This window comes from Hypanus sabinus, chromosome X1 (genome assembly GCF_030144855.1).
Source record: "Hypanus sabinus isolate sHypSab1 chromosome X1, sHypSab1.hap1, whole genome shotgun sequence".
Classification (NCBI taxonomy): domain Eukaryota; kingdom Metazoa; phylum Chordata; class Chondrichthyes; order Myliobatiformes; family Dasyatidae; genus Hypanus; species Hypanus sabinus.
In genome coordinates, this window is record NC_082738.1 from 64785860 (window position 1) to 64804708 (window position 18849).

At 42.9% G+C, this 18849-nt stretch overlaps 1 protein-coding gene across 3 annotated transcripts in view; it reads right to left on the bottom strand.

Annotated features, from left to right (window-relative positions):
- LOC132384968 (LIM and SH3 domain protein 1-like) overlaps positions 1–18849 on the bottom strand; it is a 204574-nt gene that overhangs the window by 12369 nt on the left and 173356 nt on the right. For 2 of the 3 annotated variants that reach the window (XR_009509046.1, XM_059956661.1), the window contains exon 6: positions 10858–10952. Coding sequence is in view for 2 of the 3 variants with exons in the window: in XM_059956661.1 (XP_059812644.1) it covers positions 10858–10952 (95 nt within the window). In the remaining variant the exon portion in view is untranslated. Of the gene's footprint in view, positions 1–2981; positions 6003–10857; positions 10953–18849 lie in introns of those variants that run through there. The other variant, XM_059956662.1, reaches the window with a different exon arrangement.

Here is an 18849-nt window from a genome sequence, read left to right on the forward strand (position 1 = left end):
AGTTTTTTTTTACACAAAGTATGGTGGGTGTGTGGAACCATAAGACATAGGAGCAGATTTAGGCCATTTGGCCCATCGAGTCGGCTCCAATATTTCATCATGGCTACCAAATTTCCCTCTCAGCCCCACTCTCCCGCCTACTCCCCATATTCCTTTATGCACTGCCAGGGGTGGTAGTAGATTGGGGACACTTATGAGACTCTTAGATAGGCACGTGGATGATAGAAAAATGGAGGAGTAAGTAGGAGGGGAGGGTTAGATTAGAGTAGGTTAAAGGATCAGCCCAACATTGTGGGCCGAGGGGCCTGTACTGTGCTGTAATGTTTTATGTTCTAAGAAATTTATTCAATAGACTTGCAGTCCTTGACCGTGGTGATACATGCTTTCAGACTTTTGTATTTTTTGTCCAATGAGAAAGGGGAGAAGAATGCACAGGATGGGAGGGGGTCTTTGATCATGTGAAAACAAAAGATTGTATAGGTGCTGGAATTCTTGAGCCACACACACAAAATGCTGGAGAGACTCACAGGTCAGGCTGCATCTATGGAGAGGAATAAACAGTCCTGATGAAGGGTCTCGCCCCATGATATCGACTGTTTATCCCCCCTCCATAGATGTTGCCTGACCTGCTGCATTGTGTGTCCATTGTTTAGGAATAAGCAGCAAGTGTATAACTGACCATAAGGGCATCCACAGGAAATTTAGCTAAAGTAAACATTGGTCCACTAGAGGATGAGATTAGGGAATTAAGAGGAGCAAGGAAATGGCAGAGACTTTGAACAAATAAATGTATGCATTTTCACATGGTGTGATAAAAACATTCCAACAATACAATGAGAGGGTAACAGTACTAGGCAAAGTAGTAGGTCATAAACTAAGCTGCAATGAGAACACTGAGAAGCTACAATGTAATGTTAAACATCTGGAATTGGAATGCAAGATAGAAAGATATAATTTGGCAGGCAGAGTTTTAAAAATGCACCGAAACAAATGGTGGGAAATTGCAAATCTCTGGGATGTAAAGGGATTTGGCTGTCCTAAGGCATAATCAGAATCAGAATCAGGCTTATTAGCACTATATTTTTATTTATTTTTTTATTCAGAGATACTGTACAGCATGGCAATAGGCCTTTCCTACCAAAAGAGCCTACACTACACAATTACACCCAAGTTGTCAATTAACCTACTAACTCATGTCTTTGAAGTGTGGGCATATGTCATGAAATTTGTTGTTTTGTGGCAGCAGTACAGTGCAAGATGTAAAATTTACTGTTTCAAACAAAATGAATATTCAGTGCAAAAGAAAAATTGAGGATTCATAGACTATTCAGAAATCTGTCAACAGAGAAGAAGCTGTCCCTAAAATCACTGAGTACACGTCTTGAGGCTCCTGTTCCTCCTCCCTGATGGTGGTAATGAAAAGAGCGTGTTACCAGGCTGGTGAGGGTTCTTAATGATAACTGATGCCTTCTTGAGGCATCACCTTTTGAAGATGTCCTCAAAGGTTGGGAGGTTGTGCCTGTGACAGCACTGGTGGCTGAGTCTACAACCCTCTGCGGCCACTTGAAATCCTGTGCATTGCAGCCCTTGTACTAGGAGGTGCTGCGACCAGTCAGAATGTTCTCCACCGTACAGCTGTAGACATTTACCAAATCCCCTCAAAACTCATCATTAAGTATAACCTCCTTCATGATCGCATGATGATGGGCCTCGTTTATAAATCAGGTTCAAGCAGTAAGCAGGAAAGCATAATGAACATTTTTGTTTATGGCATGTGGAACTAAATAAAGTGAGGGAGATTGTTTTCATTTACAGGTGGTACTGATAAAAATACCTCTGGAGTACTGTGCTCAGTATTGGTATTATTTAAGGACAGATTTTAATTTGCTGGAGACAGTTTAGAGAAATTTTACTGGATTAATACTCGGAATGAGCAGCATGTCTTAGTCTGAGAGGGCTTGGTGTGTTAATGACTGAAGTAATGAAGAATGACAAATGACTTGTTGAAATCTATAAGATCCAGAGCAGACTTCACAGACTAATAGTGAAGGAGCAAACACGAGGAAATCTGCAGATGCTGGAAATTCAAACAACAACACACACAAAAAGACATGTTTTCCTTGTGACCTTGTAGGTTTCCCCCAGGTGCTCTGGTTTCCCCACACATCTCAATGGGCTGGTAGGTTAATTGGCCACTGCCTATGTGTAGCTGGGTTATGGAGTGAATCTGGGTGAATTTGATGAGCACTTATAAAACGGAGGCTTTACAAGGCACTGGTCAGACCACACTTGGGAATATTGTGAGCAGTTTTGGGCCCCTCATCTAAGAAAGGATGTGCTGGTATTGGAGAGGGTCCAGAGGAAATTTACAAGATTTACATGATCCTGGGAATGAAAAGAGTTAATGTATCAGGAGCATTTGATGGCTCAGGACCTGTACTCACTGGTGTTTAGAAGAATGGGGGGGGGGGGGGAGAAATCTCATTAAAACATATCAAATATTGAAAGGCCTCGATAGAGTAGATGTGGAGAGCTTATTATTTCCAATACTGGAGGGATTCTAGGACCAGAGGATACAGCCTCAGAATAGAAGGACATCCCTTTATAACAGAGGTGGGAAGGAATTTCTTTAGCCAGAGGGTGGTAAATCTATGGAATTTATTATCAGTCAATTCATTGGGTATATTTAAAGTAGAGATTGATAGATTCTTAATTAGTAAGGGTGTCAGTGGTTACGGGGAGAAGGCAGGGATAATATATCAGTCATGATGGAATGGCAGAGCAGACTCAATGGCCATATTATGTTTCTATGGTGGGGGGGGGAACATTCACCCCAGTTTTCTGCCCTACACACCAATAACCATCAAAAATAGATTATTCAGCTGCAATCTCATTGCTCATTAAACCTATGGTGCTACTTTCAAGGAAGATTTTTCAAAACAATCTACCAGAAAGACAAAATTAAATAAATAAAATCCACATTGGTTCTCATCTTTAAGTTTATTGACAATTTGTCATGTAAAGATCATGCCGAAAAATACATTTTTCCTAAAAACTGCAAGCATGGTAATGAAGAATTCAGAAGAGCCAAAACATGCTTCATTTGATTCACAGATGTGCAGTATTTTATGCAGATAGCAGCACCCATTTTCCCCTCCCCTTCTTAATTTCCAAACTAACAACTGCCTTTGATACATACTCTTAAGTTTTGTGATGGGCTATGTAAAAGGTCATTCAAATCAAGGGTAATTTCTCAACACAGGTTTACAAAAGACAACTGGAGGCCATTTGCTTCACTGAGGGAAGTCCACTGATGGTAAGAAGCAACTTTCGTGTGGTTGGGGAAGTGGGTGCTGAGACGGACCTCTATTCGTCCACCCAAAGATGATCCAAAGGACTTCTCAGGAAAACAACACTTAGGGTCTCCCACCTATGGGATTAATTTGCCCAACACAACAGCATGTTTTGATGGAAAGGCAGCTTAGACATAATTGCTCCCTTTGTACAGAGCTGCACTTTAAATGAACAACTCAGAGACCTAAGTTAAGCTCAGGTGCTAACATTTCGCAGGTACACAGGGAAGCTCAATAGCATCCTTAGCAAAGCTAAGCTGAACTTGATAAAGCGCAACTTCAAAAAAACAAAAATTTCTAACCAATTAATTAGCAATTATAACTGCAGGTTTCAAATTAAACAGCATGCTAAGTTGAAGCAGTTAATGTACTGATTCCATGGAATGTTAAGTCATTAATATTGGCACGCAGTGTCTGCACGTTTGTGCTTGTATACAAATCTTCAGTGGTCCAGTAGTATTGGTACCTGAATTTTAACATCACAGCTAGTTAGATAAGGTTCTTGGCAATTTCACAAGAGAAGTCAATTCCAGAAAAATGGAAATATGAGATCATAATCCAATCACTGCAAAGCACAACTAAATATCAGTGTCTGGACCACATTTGAGGCTAGTAGAATAAACACTGTTGCAATTCAGTAATTTATTGACTAAAGTACAGCTCTTTCATATTTATTCATTATAAACTGAAAATAAAACGTACACCACTTTGTGCCTTAAGAGGTTTTCAAAATATGCACTCATTTTCTGTAGATGAGGAATGCTGGTAGAACCAGTCTTGGACTGGATTTAATAAATGTTGTGCCAATGACTAACAGGAATGGTTCAGTTAATTTCTATAATTCCAGTCACCACAGCCACTGTTTGAATTAATGACTTCTTGATGTTTAAGAAAGTGATTGTTGTTCCAAAGAATGGTCTGAACTTCTAAATGATCACTTAAATTGGAATAGTTAGCTAGGGACAGTTTTCATCACATGAGAAGGGACAAAGATTAGTAAAAAGGTCCCAGGCCAGTTCCTAAGAGCCACTCAATGCCCAGACAGCATTCTGCTATTTGTACAACTTTATAGAAAAAAACAAAAATTCCTCAGGAATTTTTTTCCCCCAGCATTAGGCTGTTTCACATTAGTTTCAATATTATATTAAAAGTGAACACACTCAGAGTTTAGAAAGCCATGCAAATTAATCCCTGTAAAAGTCTTCCAGCTTTTCATCAAATTAAGTAGAGCTGTTAACTTAAGTCTTTGCAGGTTTCATTTCAATGACATAAAATGTTTATCCATTTTATGTACGTTAGTTGGGTCTCATCTGCTTATGTGATTAAGCTTTGAAATAGTTCAAACCTAAAGGGAGAAGGAAGGCAGACAGCCACAAACTGTGCTTGACTGGGTTAAATATTCTTTTTACATGGATTTTACTGGAGTACTGATCTTATTATTAAATCTGAAATCTGCAGGGTATAGCGTTGCCAAACCAAAGCATGATTCCCACACCAACTCGTAATACTGGAATATATTACTTCCGTATCTCCTTCCTCCAATTTTAAACCTGACCCTTTGTTGCTCTAAACTGACTTTTGGCACAGAAGGATGGTCACTGTTGTACGTTATTACAAGGACTGAAGGACTATTACAGAAGGGGATGGCAATGGCTGCCTTATCCACCAGCCTCCCCTGGAGAGTGGCTGAAGTCCTGTGGTAAACCCTGAAACAACTAGGATTTGATGATACTGATGAGGCGTGGATGGCTGCAGGAATCTTGCTACTCAGACCTGCATTTCCTCATATTGCTTAAAGAAAAAAAATGGCAAAATCATAACACAATTTAATTGGACACAAAGACTTGAGATTCCTGGGCAATGAGAACTGGGTATTGATTTTTGTGAACTATTTCACGAGAAATCTTACTGCCAGAGCCAAGTGATGTCAATGCACTCACTGGGCTAACATCCAAAGAATGAAATGAGTAGAATTAAAGTGCCGTCGACTGCTCAGGCAATCCAATCCTCACACTAGTTTACCCAGCCAGCAACAGAACGATCCTGGATGTTGCAGCAACTTGCAAGGTAATAGTGACATTAAAGTCAGCATTTCCCTGTATTGATGAGGGCTGCCTGGACACATCTGACTATAGTAATCCAGAGACAAGAATTTCCTCTTCAGCAACTGCAAGGTGCAGTGGTCAGAGTGGCCAATTTAATAATTGGAGGAGTGAGAGGGGAGCAATCCAGAGCATTAAGTGGCTTTGCAAAATAATTATCTCTTATCCAATCTAGTTAAGCCAAAGAAAATTTGACTATATTCCAGCAACATGAAAAATAACAACAGAGAAAGCTATATTATGCATTTAGAATCACAATTTGAAATTTTTTTAAACCTAAATTTGTCATCAAATCATTGTTGGGATTCATACTGTAATTTTTTTTATATAATACAGATAATCAATGCATAAGCAGGCATCAATCTTGGCTCCATTACACTGCTTCCACGTAGTTCGCTGGGAGCATGCCAGTGTCCCCTGTTCTCTCCACGGTACCATACATCCACCCTTCGTCAATCTGCTGAACATCAATGATCAAGTCGCCATCTTGGAATGAGATCTCATCATCGTCAGCTGCCGAGTAGTCATACACAGCTCGGAATTTCTTCTGCAAAGCAATAAAAGAGAATACACACAAAATGCTGGAGGAACTAGCAGGCCAGGCAGCATCTTTGGAAAAGTGTAAATAGTTGACATTTTGGGCTGAGACCCCTCATTAGGACTGGAAAAGAAGGGAAGAAGTCAGAGTAAGAAGGTGGGGGGAGGGGGGAGGGGTGAAGTAGTGAGCTGGGAAGTCGACTGGTGAAAGAGATAAAGGGGTGGAGAAGGGGGAGTCTGATAGGAGAGGAGAGAAGGCCATGGAAAAAAGAAAAGGGGCATGAGCACCAGAGGGAGGTGTTTTTGTGGCGGACAGAGTATAGGTGTTCGGCGAAGTGGTTTCCCAATCTACATCAAGTCTCACTGATATACAGGAGGCCACACCAGCAGCACCAGATACAGTAGATGATCTCAACAGACACACAAGTAAAGTGTTGCCTCATCTGGAAGGACTGTTTGGGGCCCTGAATGGTAGTGAGGGAGGAGGTGTAGGGGCAAGTATAGCACTTATTCCACTTGCAAGGATAAGTACCAGGAGGGAGATCAGTGGGGAGGGACAAATGGACAAGGGAGTCACGTAGGGAGCGATCCCTGTGGAAATCAGAAAGAGGGGAAGAGGGAAAGAAGTGCTTGGTGGTGGGATCCTGTTGGAGATGGCGAAAGTTCTGGAGAATTACATGCTAGATGTGGAGGCTTATATGGTAGGTGAAGACAAGGGGAACCCTATCCCTGGTGGGGTGGTGGGTGGATGGGATGAAAGCAGATGTGTGTGAAATAGAGGAGATGTGGGTGAGGGCAGTGTTGATGGTGGAGGAAGGGAAGCCCCTTTCTTTGAAGAAGGATGACATAGAAGAGAATAAGTGCAGGCAAGAGTGTCTCTCTGTGTGCCCCTCTCTCTGGGTGTACCCCCCTCCTGAATGTGTTCTCTCTCCCCCCATTCTACTTTGTCCCTTTCTCTCTCCGCTCTGGGGTTCGTCCCTCTCCTCCCCGTGGGTCCCTGCTGCACGGAAGTGTAGGCAGACGTAGAAAAAGAAATCTGCCATGGAGCCCATGTCCGACATCATTGAGCCATACAGCACAGAAACCGGCCTCTCAGCCCAACTGGTCCATGCTGACCAAGATACTATCCAAGCTGGTCCTATTTGTCCACTTTCTAAACCTTTCCAATCCATGTACTTGTCCAACTGTCCTTTAAAAGTTCTTATTACACCTGCCTCAACCATTTTCCCTGGCAGCTTATTTAAACTGCCTTGATGTTTAAAAAAAATTGCCTCTCAAGATCTCATTAAGTCTTTATTCTTTCTTGATTTCCCCAGTGCTGGGAAAAAGACTGAATGCATTCACTCTATTCATGCCTCTTGATTCCTTGAGATGTACAAGATCTCAAGTCCTCACCTGGCCAACCAACCCTATAACTCAATGCCTCAGTTACTGACAACATCCTTGTAAACCGTTTCTGCCCTCTTTCCAGTTTAATAATATCTTTCCTACAAAGCGACCAAAATGGTCACAATACTCCAAATGCAACCTCACTAGCTTCCTGGTACTATACCTTCCCAATTTTAATGCTCACTGATGAAGGCCAGCATGTAAAAAGTCTTCTTCACCACCCTGTATACTTGTGACACCACTTTCAGGGAACCATGACCCTGAACTCCAACATCCCTCTTTGTTCTACAACAATATTAGTATAAATTAAAAACACAAGAGATTCTGAAGATGCTGGAAATCCAGAGCAACACTCAGTGGGTCAGGCAACATCTATGGGGAGGAATAGACAGTCAATATTTCAGGGCTGAGATCCTTCATCAGGACTGGAAAGGAAGGGGGAAGGAGGCAAAATAAGAAGGTGGAGGGAGGGGAAGAAGTACAAGCTAGAAGGTGATAGATGAAGCTAGGTGGGTGGGGAAAGGAGATGAAGTAATAAACTGAAAGGTGATAGATGGAAAGGGTAAAGGGCTGGAAAAGAAGGCATCTGATAGGGGAAGGTGGTAGGCAGGCGAGGAGAAGAAGTAAGAGGGGACCCAGAGAAGAGAATTGAAGGGGGGGGGGGTCATTTCCTCTACAGGGCTCTTCCCCAATCTTAGTCTCCCTTCCCATCTGACATCATCCAGCCAATATCTTGGTCACACATTACTGAACACTTCACAGCTTTAAAACCACCTATTATAATACTTAATGGCTCACAGTCTTCCAAAATAGAAGACCTATTTAGTTAGGATCGATATCAATTTGAACAGGGAGTGTTAGAAGTTCAGAGGAGAATGTGATGTTGATTTCAAATGAAATTGAAAGGGAAGTAAAGGTAAAGTGGGGTGGGGGGGGAGAGGAAGTTGGAACTGGTGCACCCAATCGTCAGTAAACACACTCAGCAAATCCAATGTTCCTCCATCACGGTGAGAGTCATTTTTAATGCAGTGATTGGATTAATTGTTTACCTGGATTTTCAAGAAAGCATTTGACCATTTACAAAATAAAGGTATACAAAATTAAAAGGGGTACAGAATGCAAGGAGGCTTTTTCCACTGAAGTTGGGTGAGACTAGAACTAGAGGTCATAGGTTAAGGGGGAAAGGTGAAATGTTTAAGGGGAACTTCTTCACTCATAGGGTGGTGAGAGTGTGGAACGAGCTCCCAGAAGTAGTGATGGATGTGGGTTAGATTTCAACATTTAAGAGAAGTTTGGATAAGTACATAGATAGGAGGGTATGGAGGCTATGGTCCAGGTTTTAGTCAATGGGACTAAGCAAAATAACAGTTCAGCACAAACTAAATGGGCCAAAGTGCCTGGTTCTGTGCTGTAGTCATCTATGACCTCACATTTTTCCACATGATATTTCATCGGCCATGTCCTTGCCCATTCACCCGTATATGTCTCACAGTAGCTTCCTCTGCATCCTTGCCACAGCCCACATTCCCACTTGACCACAATGTCAAATAAGGTCCTGTCTGACCTTTGCATGCTTCACTGGTGACCCGGCCAACATTAATCCCACGACTAATCACTGGACAACAAAGATTTTGCTTCATGAATACTTTTGGATGTACCTTGTGGATTTTGGGCTGCTGATCACGAAAATCACCTTGAAATTTCCCTATCACATGCCTTTTTTTTTAATTGCCGATATTTGTTGTTTCAATTCATAATTCAAGTCAATTAAAACGATGTCCCGAATGCAAGCTGAAACGTTTTCTATCTTGTTCAGGCCTACCTGGGCATGATTAGGCAGGGTGGATGCTGCATGGCAGGGCAGGTCTTAGAAAGGCTATAAAAGCAACACTCACTCACCGTTCTATGCATTGCGTTTGCATGTATATCAGTTTGCGATCACATTGATGCGCATGCTCTAAGCACATAGCAGATTGTGTGTACTCATTATAACACAGTAATCGTATTTTCAAGAGCATTTGTGGTAGCAAAATGTCTTGCCAATGTTGCAACAGCCGCAGCACTTTCTGTTATATTTGTGGCGAGTATGCACTCAAATCTCAAGGATGGAGGATGACTCCTCTTATTAAGAAAGCTCACGAGCTGTACTTAGGGTGTAAAGTTGGCGACCAAGACAAAGCCTGGGCTCCTCACTTTTGTTGCGCAACATGCCCTGTCGATCTTAGAGCTTGGCTCAGAGGATCTCGGAAGTCAATGCCTTTCACCGTCCCGATGATATGGTGAGAGCAGAAGGATCAAGTGACAGACTGATACTTCTGTCTGACCAGTGTGTCTGGTTTCTCTGTTAAAAACGAGAATATCCTTCAGCCTTGAGACCTGTGCTTGAGGCATGACGATAGTCTTCCAGTACTGAAGCCACCAGAGTCATGGAGTCTAGAAGAGGCAGGCGAAGATGCCATGATTTACAAGCCAGGAATGGAAAATGACATTGATGCTGATACAGATTTTGAGCCCTTTGTGTCAAGTGAGCCTCAACTGATAACTCAATCTGAGTTAAATGACCTGGTCAGAGACTTGTGTTCATCAAAGGCAAAAGCAAAATTACTGGATTCAAAACTACAAGGATGGAATCTGCTGTCACCAGGCACAAAAATTCCATGAAGGATTTCAGTATTTGAGATGGATGTTTCCCAGAATAACTGATGCCAAGATTAAGGAAAGCATTTTTGTTGGTCCACAACTCAAACAGGTCATCAATGACAGGCAAATTCTAGTGGGACCAGAGAAAATCGCATGCAAGGTGTCGCGAATGTTGTTGAAATTTTTTTTTTGCAACTGCAGAGCACCAGACTGTGAGCAGCTGGTTGATATGGTTCAAGCATACAAAAGCATGAAGCACAACACGTAATTTTCTGCATTCCCATTTGGACTTCTTCCATGCAAATCTTGGCGCTGTCAGTGACGAGCACGGTGAAAGGTTTCACTAGGACATTGCGGTCATTGAGAAACGGTAATAGGGCAGATGGAATCCATCAATGCTGGCTGATTATAGTTGGACACTTAAGCAAGAAGCTTCAGACACCAAGTACAAATGAAAATCATTAACAAAGTATTTAGCTTAGTTGAACTATTATTTCAAAGCGTCAGCACCGTTATGCAATGAAATGTATTATATTCAATAAAAGTTAATTTCTTGTTTCTCTAAATTTCTACGTGATATACAGTCTGAAATTATATTTGTGTTCAGCTTCATGGTCTATCATAACCACACAAAAAAAATTCTGAGGAAGCAACACTTTTGAAAAACTTTGCTGTCCAGTGAATGAAACAGTCACTCAACTGCATCATTGCAGAATGGATATTTGGCATTCCTGAAGCAATGCAAGGAGTGGGAGAAATGTGCAACCTTTCCTTCAGTGGCTTCATACTGCAGCTCCGGGGAAGCATTAAAAAGACAAAACTTGTTACACACTTACCCCAGTTGAAGGAGGAGGGGCATATGGTGCGGCAGCAGGCGGATTATAGACCTGGGTCGGGGGCTCCTGGTGTGAAGGTGCTTGTGGCTGGTAGCCTACAGAAAGGTAAAGAGTATTAAAGGCAAGTCAGGAACAATCTTGTCAATATAAAAATTTTTTGCATCAAAACATCTATAACGTGCATTGGCTCCTAAAAGCACGAAGGAGATTTACACATTGCTGCTAACTGTAGAGATTGTGTTATGGAGAGAGGTTGAAACAATTGGGACTTTTCTCATTGTAGTGATGGAGACTGAGGGGTGATCATATGGAGGTGTACAAGATCACGATGGACATAGATACTGTAGGGTCAATGCACAGTCTTTTTCCTAGGGTTGGGGAATGAAGAACTAGAGGGCATACAGTAGATTTAAGGTGAGGGGGGGGAGATTTAGTGCGATCCTGAGAGGCAACTTTTTCACCCAGAGGGTGGGTCAGTATTTGGAATGAGTTCCCTGCAGAAATGGTTGAGGCAGATACATTAACAACATTTAAATGGTATTTGGACAGGTACATGGATAGAAAAGGCTGAGAGGGATATGGGCCAAACAGTCTATCTATACTTGTCAATCTTTATAAGGCCACTCGTAACAGTTACTTGTACATTGTGTTTTATGGAATTGATTTTTATTTATTGTGTTTTTATGCTTACTGGTTTTTTTATGCTGCATTGGATCTGGAGAAACAATCATTTTGTTCTCCATTACACTCCTGTACTGAAGAATGAAAATAAACAATCTCCAAACAGAGACAAATGGGACCAACTTAGATGGGAATCTTGGTTGGCATAGACCAGTTGGGCCGAAGGACCCACTTTCATTCTGTTGGACCCTCTCTATGAAACCCTCTTTATGTCCCTTTTGTGACAAAACTTTCAGATGCAAGCATCATCAACATTTATTGCCCATTTCCAATCACCCTCGAGAAAATGGTGGTTAGTCCTCTTGGACCATTGTAGGCTGTGTGTGAAGGTGCAGTGCAGCGGGGGAGGGAGCTCCAGGATTCATACACAGAGACAATGAAGAACTGGCAATATACACTCGGTGGTCACTTTATTAGGTACACCTGCTCGTCAATGCAAATATCTAATCAACCAACCTTGTGACAGCAACTTGGTGCAATATAAGCAAGCAGACATGGTCAAGAGGTTCAGTTGTTGTTCAGACCAAACATCAGAATGGGGAAGAAATGTGATCTAAGTGACTGACCGTGGAATGATTGTTGGTGCCAGATGGGGTGGTTTGAGTGTCTCAGAAACTGCTGATCTCCTGGGATTTTCATGCACAACAATCTCTAGAGTTCACAGAGAATGGTGTGAAAAACGAAAAAAAAAATCCAGTGAGTGGCAGTACCGTGGGTGATAATGAGAGAGATCAGAGGAGAATGACCAGACTGGTTCAAACTGACAGGAAGGAAACAGTAACTCAAATAACCACACATTATAACAGTATGCAGAAGAGCATCTCTGAACACATCAAATTTTGAAGTGGATGGGCTACAGCAGCAGAAGACCATGAACATGCAATCAGTGGCCAAGAAGTACCTAATAAAGTGGCCTCCGAGTGACTTTCCTAGTCAGGATGGTACGAGGTTTGAAGGAAATTTTGTACGTGTCCCCTTGAATCTGCTATCCTGTCCTTCATTGTGGTGTGCTTTGGGAGGTACTGTCTCCGTAACCTCATCCAGTGCACACTCGGTGGGAGATGATAAATATTCCTTTGTACAAAAATGTTTCACAAACTGTGCTTACTGCATCACAGCACAATGAGTAGATAATATTTAGATAACCGAATTTCATGTTCTCAAGCAGAGTGATCATTTGACCCAGTGATTCTGTCCTTCCCTCTGGGCATTTAGGCAGGCATCGATGTATCATAAACACTACCTCACTTTTTGCACTACTTACTTAATTTTCTATATATTTCTTTTTGTAACATAGTAAATTTTTATGCATTGCATTCTACTACTGCTGCAAAACAACAAATTACATGACTTCAGTAAATAGTGTTAAATTATTGCCGCAAACAATGAAGGGGAAGCGATGGCGAGGTGAGTTCTGGGAATGAGCTGGGATGGTGTGATGCAGAATCGTTGCAGATGGAGTTCCGATGCATGTACAACTGGCCCATGTGTGAGGTTGGATCGTTCTGGGTGCCGAGCTGATTTGAAGAGCTTGAGAGTGTATTCAGGCTAGGCATCAAAATCTGGGCCCGGAGCGAGTCGCTGGGCAGTGTGTTCTAGGGTCTGAGTCTTTTGCTGCAGCCAGGTCCTAGTGAGAGGTATGATTCACAGTTTAGACAATTTAAATGCTGGCCCAGATCGGAGCCAAGAGCCAATTTTGCTTGCTCTCCATGATCTTCACTCATCTCTCCAGGATGCCGGAGCCTTTCGCTGTTCCATTGTTAGGTCGATTTAAATGCTGGCACAGATAGCTTGAAAAGACAGGGTGTCAGTCGGGACAAGAGCCAATTTCGCTCATTCTCCGTGATGCTATGAAGAATGCCCCAGCTGTTGTGTTCTGTATCCACTAATATGATGAATGGATAAGCAAGGCTTTGGGCCTACTCCGGGCTATCCTGGGGTTCGGATCTGAGGTCTCAATTTTGGTTCCGAATGTTGTCATTCACTTCAATTGTTTGCATGATTTGTACTTTTTTTCTTTCTTTTGTGCATCGAGCATTGGTCTTTTATTTTTATAATTTTTTTCTTTAATTAGGTTTCTTGCTTTGTAGCTATCTGTGAACTTGCAAATCTCAAGGTTGTATAATGAATACATTCTTTGATAATAAATGTACTTGAATCTTATAAACATGATTCTATTTCTGATCTGGATTCTCTAATGGTTAGTGTAACAGTATTACAGCTCAAGCACCCAAGTTCAATTCTGTCACTGTCTGTAAGGAATTTACACATTCTCCCTGTGACGCCATGGATTTCTTCTGGGTGCCCCAGCTTCCTTCCACATTCCAAAAACATAAAGGTTAGTGGGTTAATTGGACAGCACAGTCATTGGGATGGAAAGGCTTGTTACTGTGCTGTATCTAAATAAATCACCAGATTCCTCCTGTGTACCCTGTAAACTTGCACAGTAACCAAACCAGCAAATCGGTGTTCATTGACCTTCATGCACAGGGCAGCAAAAAATTATAACAGAATAAACAGTTTGGAAAGAGGGAAAAACTTTGTCACATATACATTGAAATATCCAGTTTCAATCTACATGCTGCAGCCTGCAGCAAAGGAGGCATACAGTCTAATGGCGAGTGACCGTCTTGGTCGCTTTTCTTGATCACAAGACCCTTTTGGACATTGATATTGTGTCAAAGTGGTTGTTGTGATGCATCTAGTGTGGTAGTGTAGTGGGTAGTGCTTGTCACTCTCACTTTCAGCTTCCAATGCTGGTGAGCTGTCTTGCAAAAAGGAGAGCTGAATGTGTAAGTCTCTCCCTACCAGTACATAGCCTCTCCAACAGCAAGCCTCATAGTACCTACACACAGAAACTGAACTCCTGTACTACAGAGGACAGGGAGGAGGTCTGGGCCCAGCACATGTAGCACACAAGCCCACCGATGTGTGGAGATGCCCAGGTGCTTGTGAACCAGGTCCCCAGCTGTGGGTAAATAGCCCCATTGCCTTGTGGACAGCATCTGGAGAGACGAAGGCTACAGGAATAAACCCAGACAGCAAATCCGGTGGAGCCCCTAAGGCAGCTGGACATCATTGAACATCTTTCCAGCAGCTCCTGCAGCAATACACTGGTGCTAGACATATTGCTTCATAAGTTTTCCTTTGGATTATGCTGGTGAGCCCAAGAGGGGTTTCTTGATGATTGGACATCTCAGGATCTCCATACCTTCCACCCAGGATGATCGTCATCATCCGTTGACCTTCAAGACACTTGGATGCCAACCACCAATGTGGAATGCTATAAGTTTATTGAAAAGGAGTAGGGCCGGACGGTGGAGGAGATTCGTGGCCTCAGTTGTAGCGAGGACTAGTTCCCAAGGTGTAGTGTCACCTGTTTACAGCTGCAGGGGTGATGTGCAGCAGCATCCAGGCTGGAGTCGGTGCTGCGCAGCCGCCCCCCCCCCCCCCCCCGACCCTGTTTGGCAGAAGACAAGCTGTATTGTGGTCAACTGCAGATTTCTGCAGCATTCATGGCTCCAGTCTGGCCTTTTTTTGCGTGCTGTATCTTACTGATATCTTACATGGGCTTGCTGTCTTATATGGGCTATGTGTGCTTTGCGCTGTGTTGCTACCGTGTTTTGCGCCTTGACCCCAGAGTAACACTATTCCATTTGGTGGTACTCATGTATGGTTGAATGACAATTAAAGTTGAATTGAATCGAACATACAGTGAAATGCGTTGTTTTGCATCAACAATCTACACAGTCCATGACATATTGGGAGAAGCCTGCATATGTCTCCATGTTTCCAGCACCAGCATAACATGCCCACAACTTACTAACTCTAACCCATACAGAGGAAACCAGAGCACCCACAGTCATGGGGAGAACGTACAAACTCCTTATAGACAGCAGCAGGAATTGAACCCCAATTGTAAAACATAGAAGGAGAATTAGACCATTCGGCCCATCGAGTCTGCTCCGCCATTCCATCATGGCTGATTTATTTTCCCTCTCAACCCCATTCTCCTACCATCTCCCCGTAACCTTTGTGGCCTCGACTAATCAAGAAGCTATTAACATCCGATTTAAATATACTTAATGACTTAGCCTCCACAGCCATCCGTGTCAAAGAATTCCACAGATAGTGTTACACCAGGGGTTCCTAGCCTGGGGTCCATGAACCCCTTGATTAGTGGTGGGGGTCCATGGCATGATAAAGGTTAGAAACCCCTACAGTACAGTAACCCCCATGCTCCCATGCAGTCCCTCTTTAATGTATTTGTTCATGGCAATAAGGAATTGTAGGTTTGCAATTCCTTATCAGGTCAGTGATTTACCATTCCTAAAGATCATTTGTAAACCAACTAGGTGTTGGTAACAAACCACTAGTTTCATTATCTACGAGTATTTCAGATTGATTTAATTACATTTAAATTTCCTGGCTGCTGTAGTTGGATTAGAACTTCCACCATCATTTTCATATTCATCTGGATTTTAGCTGGGTAATTTAACTTCTGTGGCACTGCACCCCAGTGGGAAAATACAGAGGCAGAGGAAAAAGCTACAAAAGGGATCATGTTAACATTATCAGAATTTCATGTAAGTCAGTACTAAAGGCAGAAGAAAGACAGAGTTACAAGTCCTACGAGCCTTCCTGATCTCTGATACACAAGGAGGAGGAAACCCATCTCCAAAACTGTGCAGCCAACTTTTCCTACACTACATTGACGACTGTTTTGATACTGCTTCCTGCAACCATGCTGAGTTCGTCGACTTCTTCAACTATGCCTCAAACTTCCACCCTGCCCTCAAATTTACCTGGTCCATTTTCAAAACCTCCCTCCCCTTTCTCAAACTATTTCTGGAGACACATTATCTACTGATATATTTTATAAACTCCGATTCTCACAGCTACCTGGACAATACCTCTTCACACCCTGTCACTTATAAAAGTGACACCCCCTTCTCTCAATTCCTCCATTTCTGCTGAATATGCTCTCAGGAAGAGGCTTTTCATTCCAGAACAAAGGAGATGTCCTCCTTCTTCAAAGAAAGGGACTTCCCTTCCTCCACCATCAACACTTCAGGTGACACTTCATCTGTGAGTCTGTTGGGGTCATCTACTGCATCCAGTGCTCCCGGTGTGGCCTCCTGTCTTATCAGTGAGACCAGATGTGGATCGAGAGACCAGAAAAAGTGGGATTTCCTGGTGGCCACCCATTTCAATTCTACTTCCCATTCCCATTCTGACATGTCAGCCATGGCCTCCTCTAATATCATGATGAGGCCACACTCAGGTTGGAGAAGCAACACCTTATATTCGTCTGGGTAGCCTCCAACCTGTATAGGACCCTGGTCAGACCCCACTTGGAGTACGGTGCTCAGTTCTGGTCGCCTCACTACAGGAAGGATGTGGAAACCATAGAAAGGGTGCAGAGGAGATTTACAAGGACGTTGCCTGGATTAGGGAGCATGCCTTATGAGAATAGGTTGAGTGAACTCGGCCTTTTCTCCTTGGAGCGACGGAGTATGAGAGGTGACCTGTTAGAGGTGTACAAGATGATGAGAGGCATTGATTGTGTGGATAGTCAGAGGCTTTTTCCCAGGGCTGAAATGGTTGCCACAAGAGGACACAGGTTTAAGGTGCTGGGGAGTAGGTACAGAGGAGGTGTCAGGGGTAAGTTTTTTTACTCAGAGAATGGTGAGTGCGTGGAATGGGCTGCCGGCAATGGTGGTGGAGGTGGATACATTAGGGTCATTTAAGAGACTTTTGGATAGGTACATGGAGCTTAGAAAAACAGAGGGCTATAGGTAAACCTAGTAATTTCTAAGGTAGGGACATGTTTGGCACAACTTAGTGGGCTGAAGGGCCTGTATTGTGCTGTAGGTTTTCTATGTTTCTGTGTAACCTGATGGCATGAAGATCAATTCCTCAAACTTCTGGAAATTGTGCACCCCCCCCCCCCTTCACCATTCCCCATTCCCTCTCTCACCTTATCTCCTTGCCTGCCTATCACCTACCTCTGGTGCTCCTCCCCCTTCCCTTTCTTCTGTCTTCTCCCATCAGATTTCCCCTTCTCCAACCCTTTATCTCTTTCACTAATCAACTTCCCATCTCTTTACTTCACCCCCTCCCCCTCTCCCAATTTCACCTATCACCCACCACCTCGTACTTCTTCCTCCTCTCCCCCCACCTTCTTACTCTGACTTCTCTTTCTTTCCAGTCCTGATGAAGAGTCTCAGCCTGAAATGTTGACAGTGTACTCTTTTCCATAGATGTTGCCTGGCCTGCTGAGTTCCTCCAGCTTGGATTTCCTGTATCTGCAGATTTTCTCGTGTTTGTGACACAGTGAAATGTGTCATTTAAATCAAATTGAGAAGTATTGTGCTGGGCAAGTGTTGTCTCACTTCCACGCCAGCATAGCACGTCTGGAACTTACTAACCCTAATTGTATGTCTTTGGAATGTGGGGTTAAACCAGAGCACCCAGAGGAATCCCACTCGGTCATAGAGAGAGCGTATAAAACTCCTTACAGACAGCAGTGCAAATTGAATCCCAATCGATAATTGCTGGCACTGTAGAGAATTACATCTAACCAGTACACTATTACATTGTCCAACATACAGAGTACTGTTCCCGTGGGTCATCTGTAATACAAACAGATCACAAGTCAGCAATACAACCACAAACAAGATGGGGCAGCATGGTAGCCCAGTGATTAGCGCAGTGCTTTACAGCAGCCTGCTGTAAACTTTAAGAAAAAGGAAACGTGGAAAGCGTGCTAGGGTAAAAGTAAGATGGAAACACAGGGCCCTGAGGCCCCCACTTACCCACCGTTTTTGCTCTCATTTTGCACTACTAATTCAAATTAAACTTTTTAATACATTTCTAATTGTATTGCACTGTACTGTATTTTTATATATTGCACTGTACTGCTGCCGCAAAACAACAAATTTCACAACATATCAGTGATACAAAACATGATTCTGATTCTGATTATTTATTTCAAGGATTATGGGAAGAAGGCAAAGCCTTTTCCAGCTAAGATTTGGCACCAAAAACAAGTTACCTGACAAAATTGGAGAAGATGAGGTTAGTGTTGGGGAGATGGTTAGGGGAGAATTGATAGAATTGTTGAAAATTATCAAGGGTTCTAATGATGTACAAGGGGACAAATGGATTTCACGTCAAGTGGGCAAGAACTTCAGGAGCAACACACACAAAATGCTAGAGGAACTCAGGTCAGGCAGCATCTATGGAGGGGAATAAACAGTTGCCCTTTTGGGCCAAGACACTTCAGGCCTGGAAGGAAGGAAGTAGAAG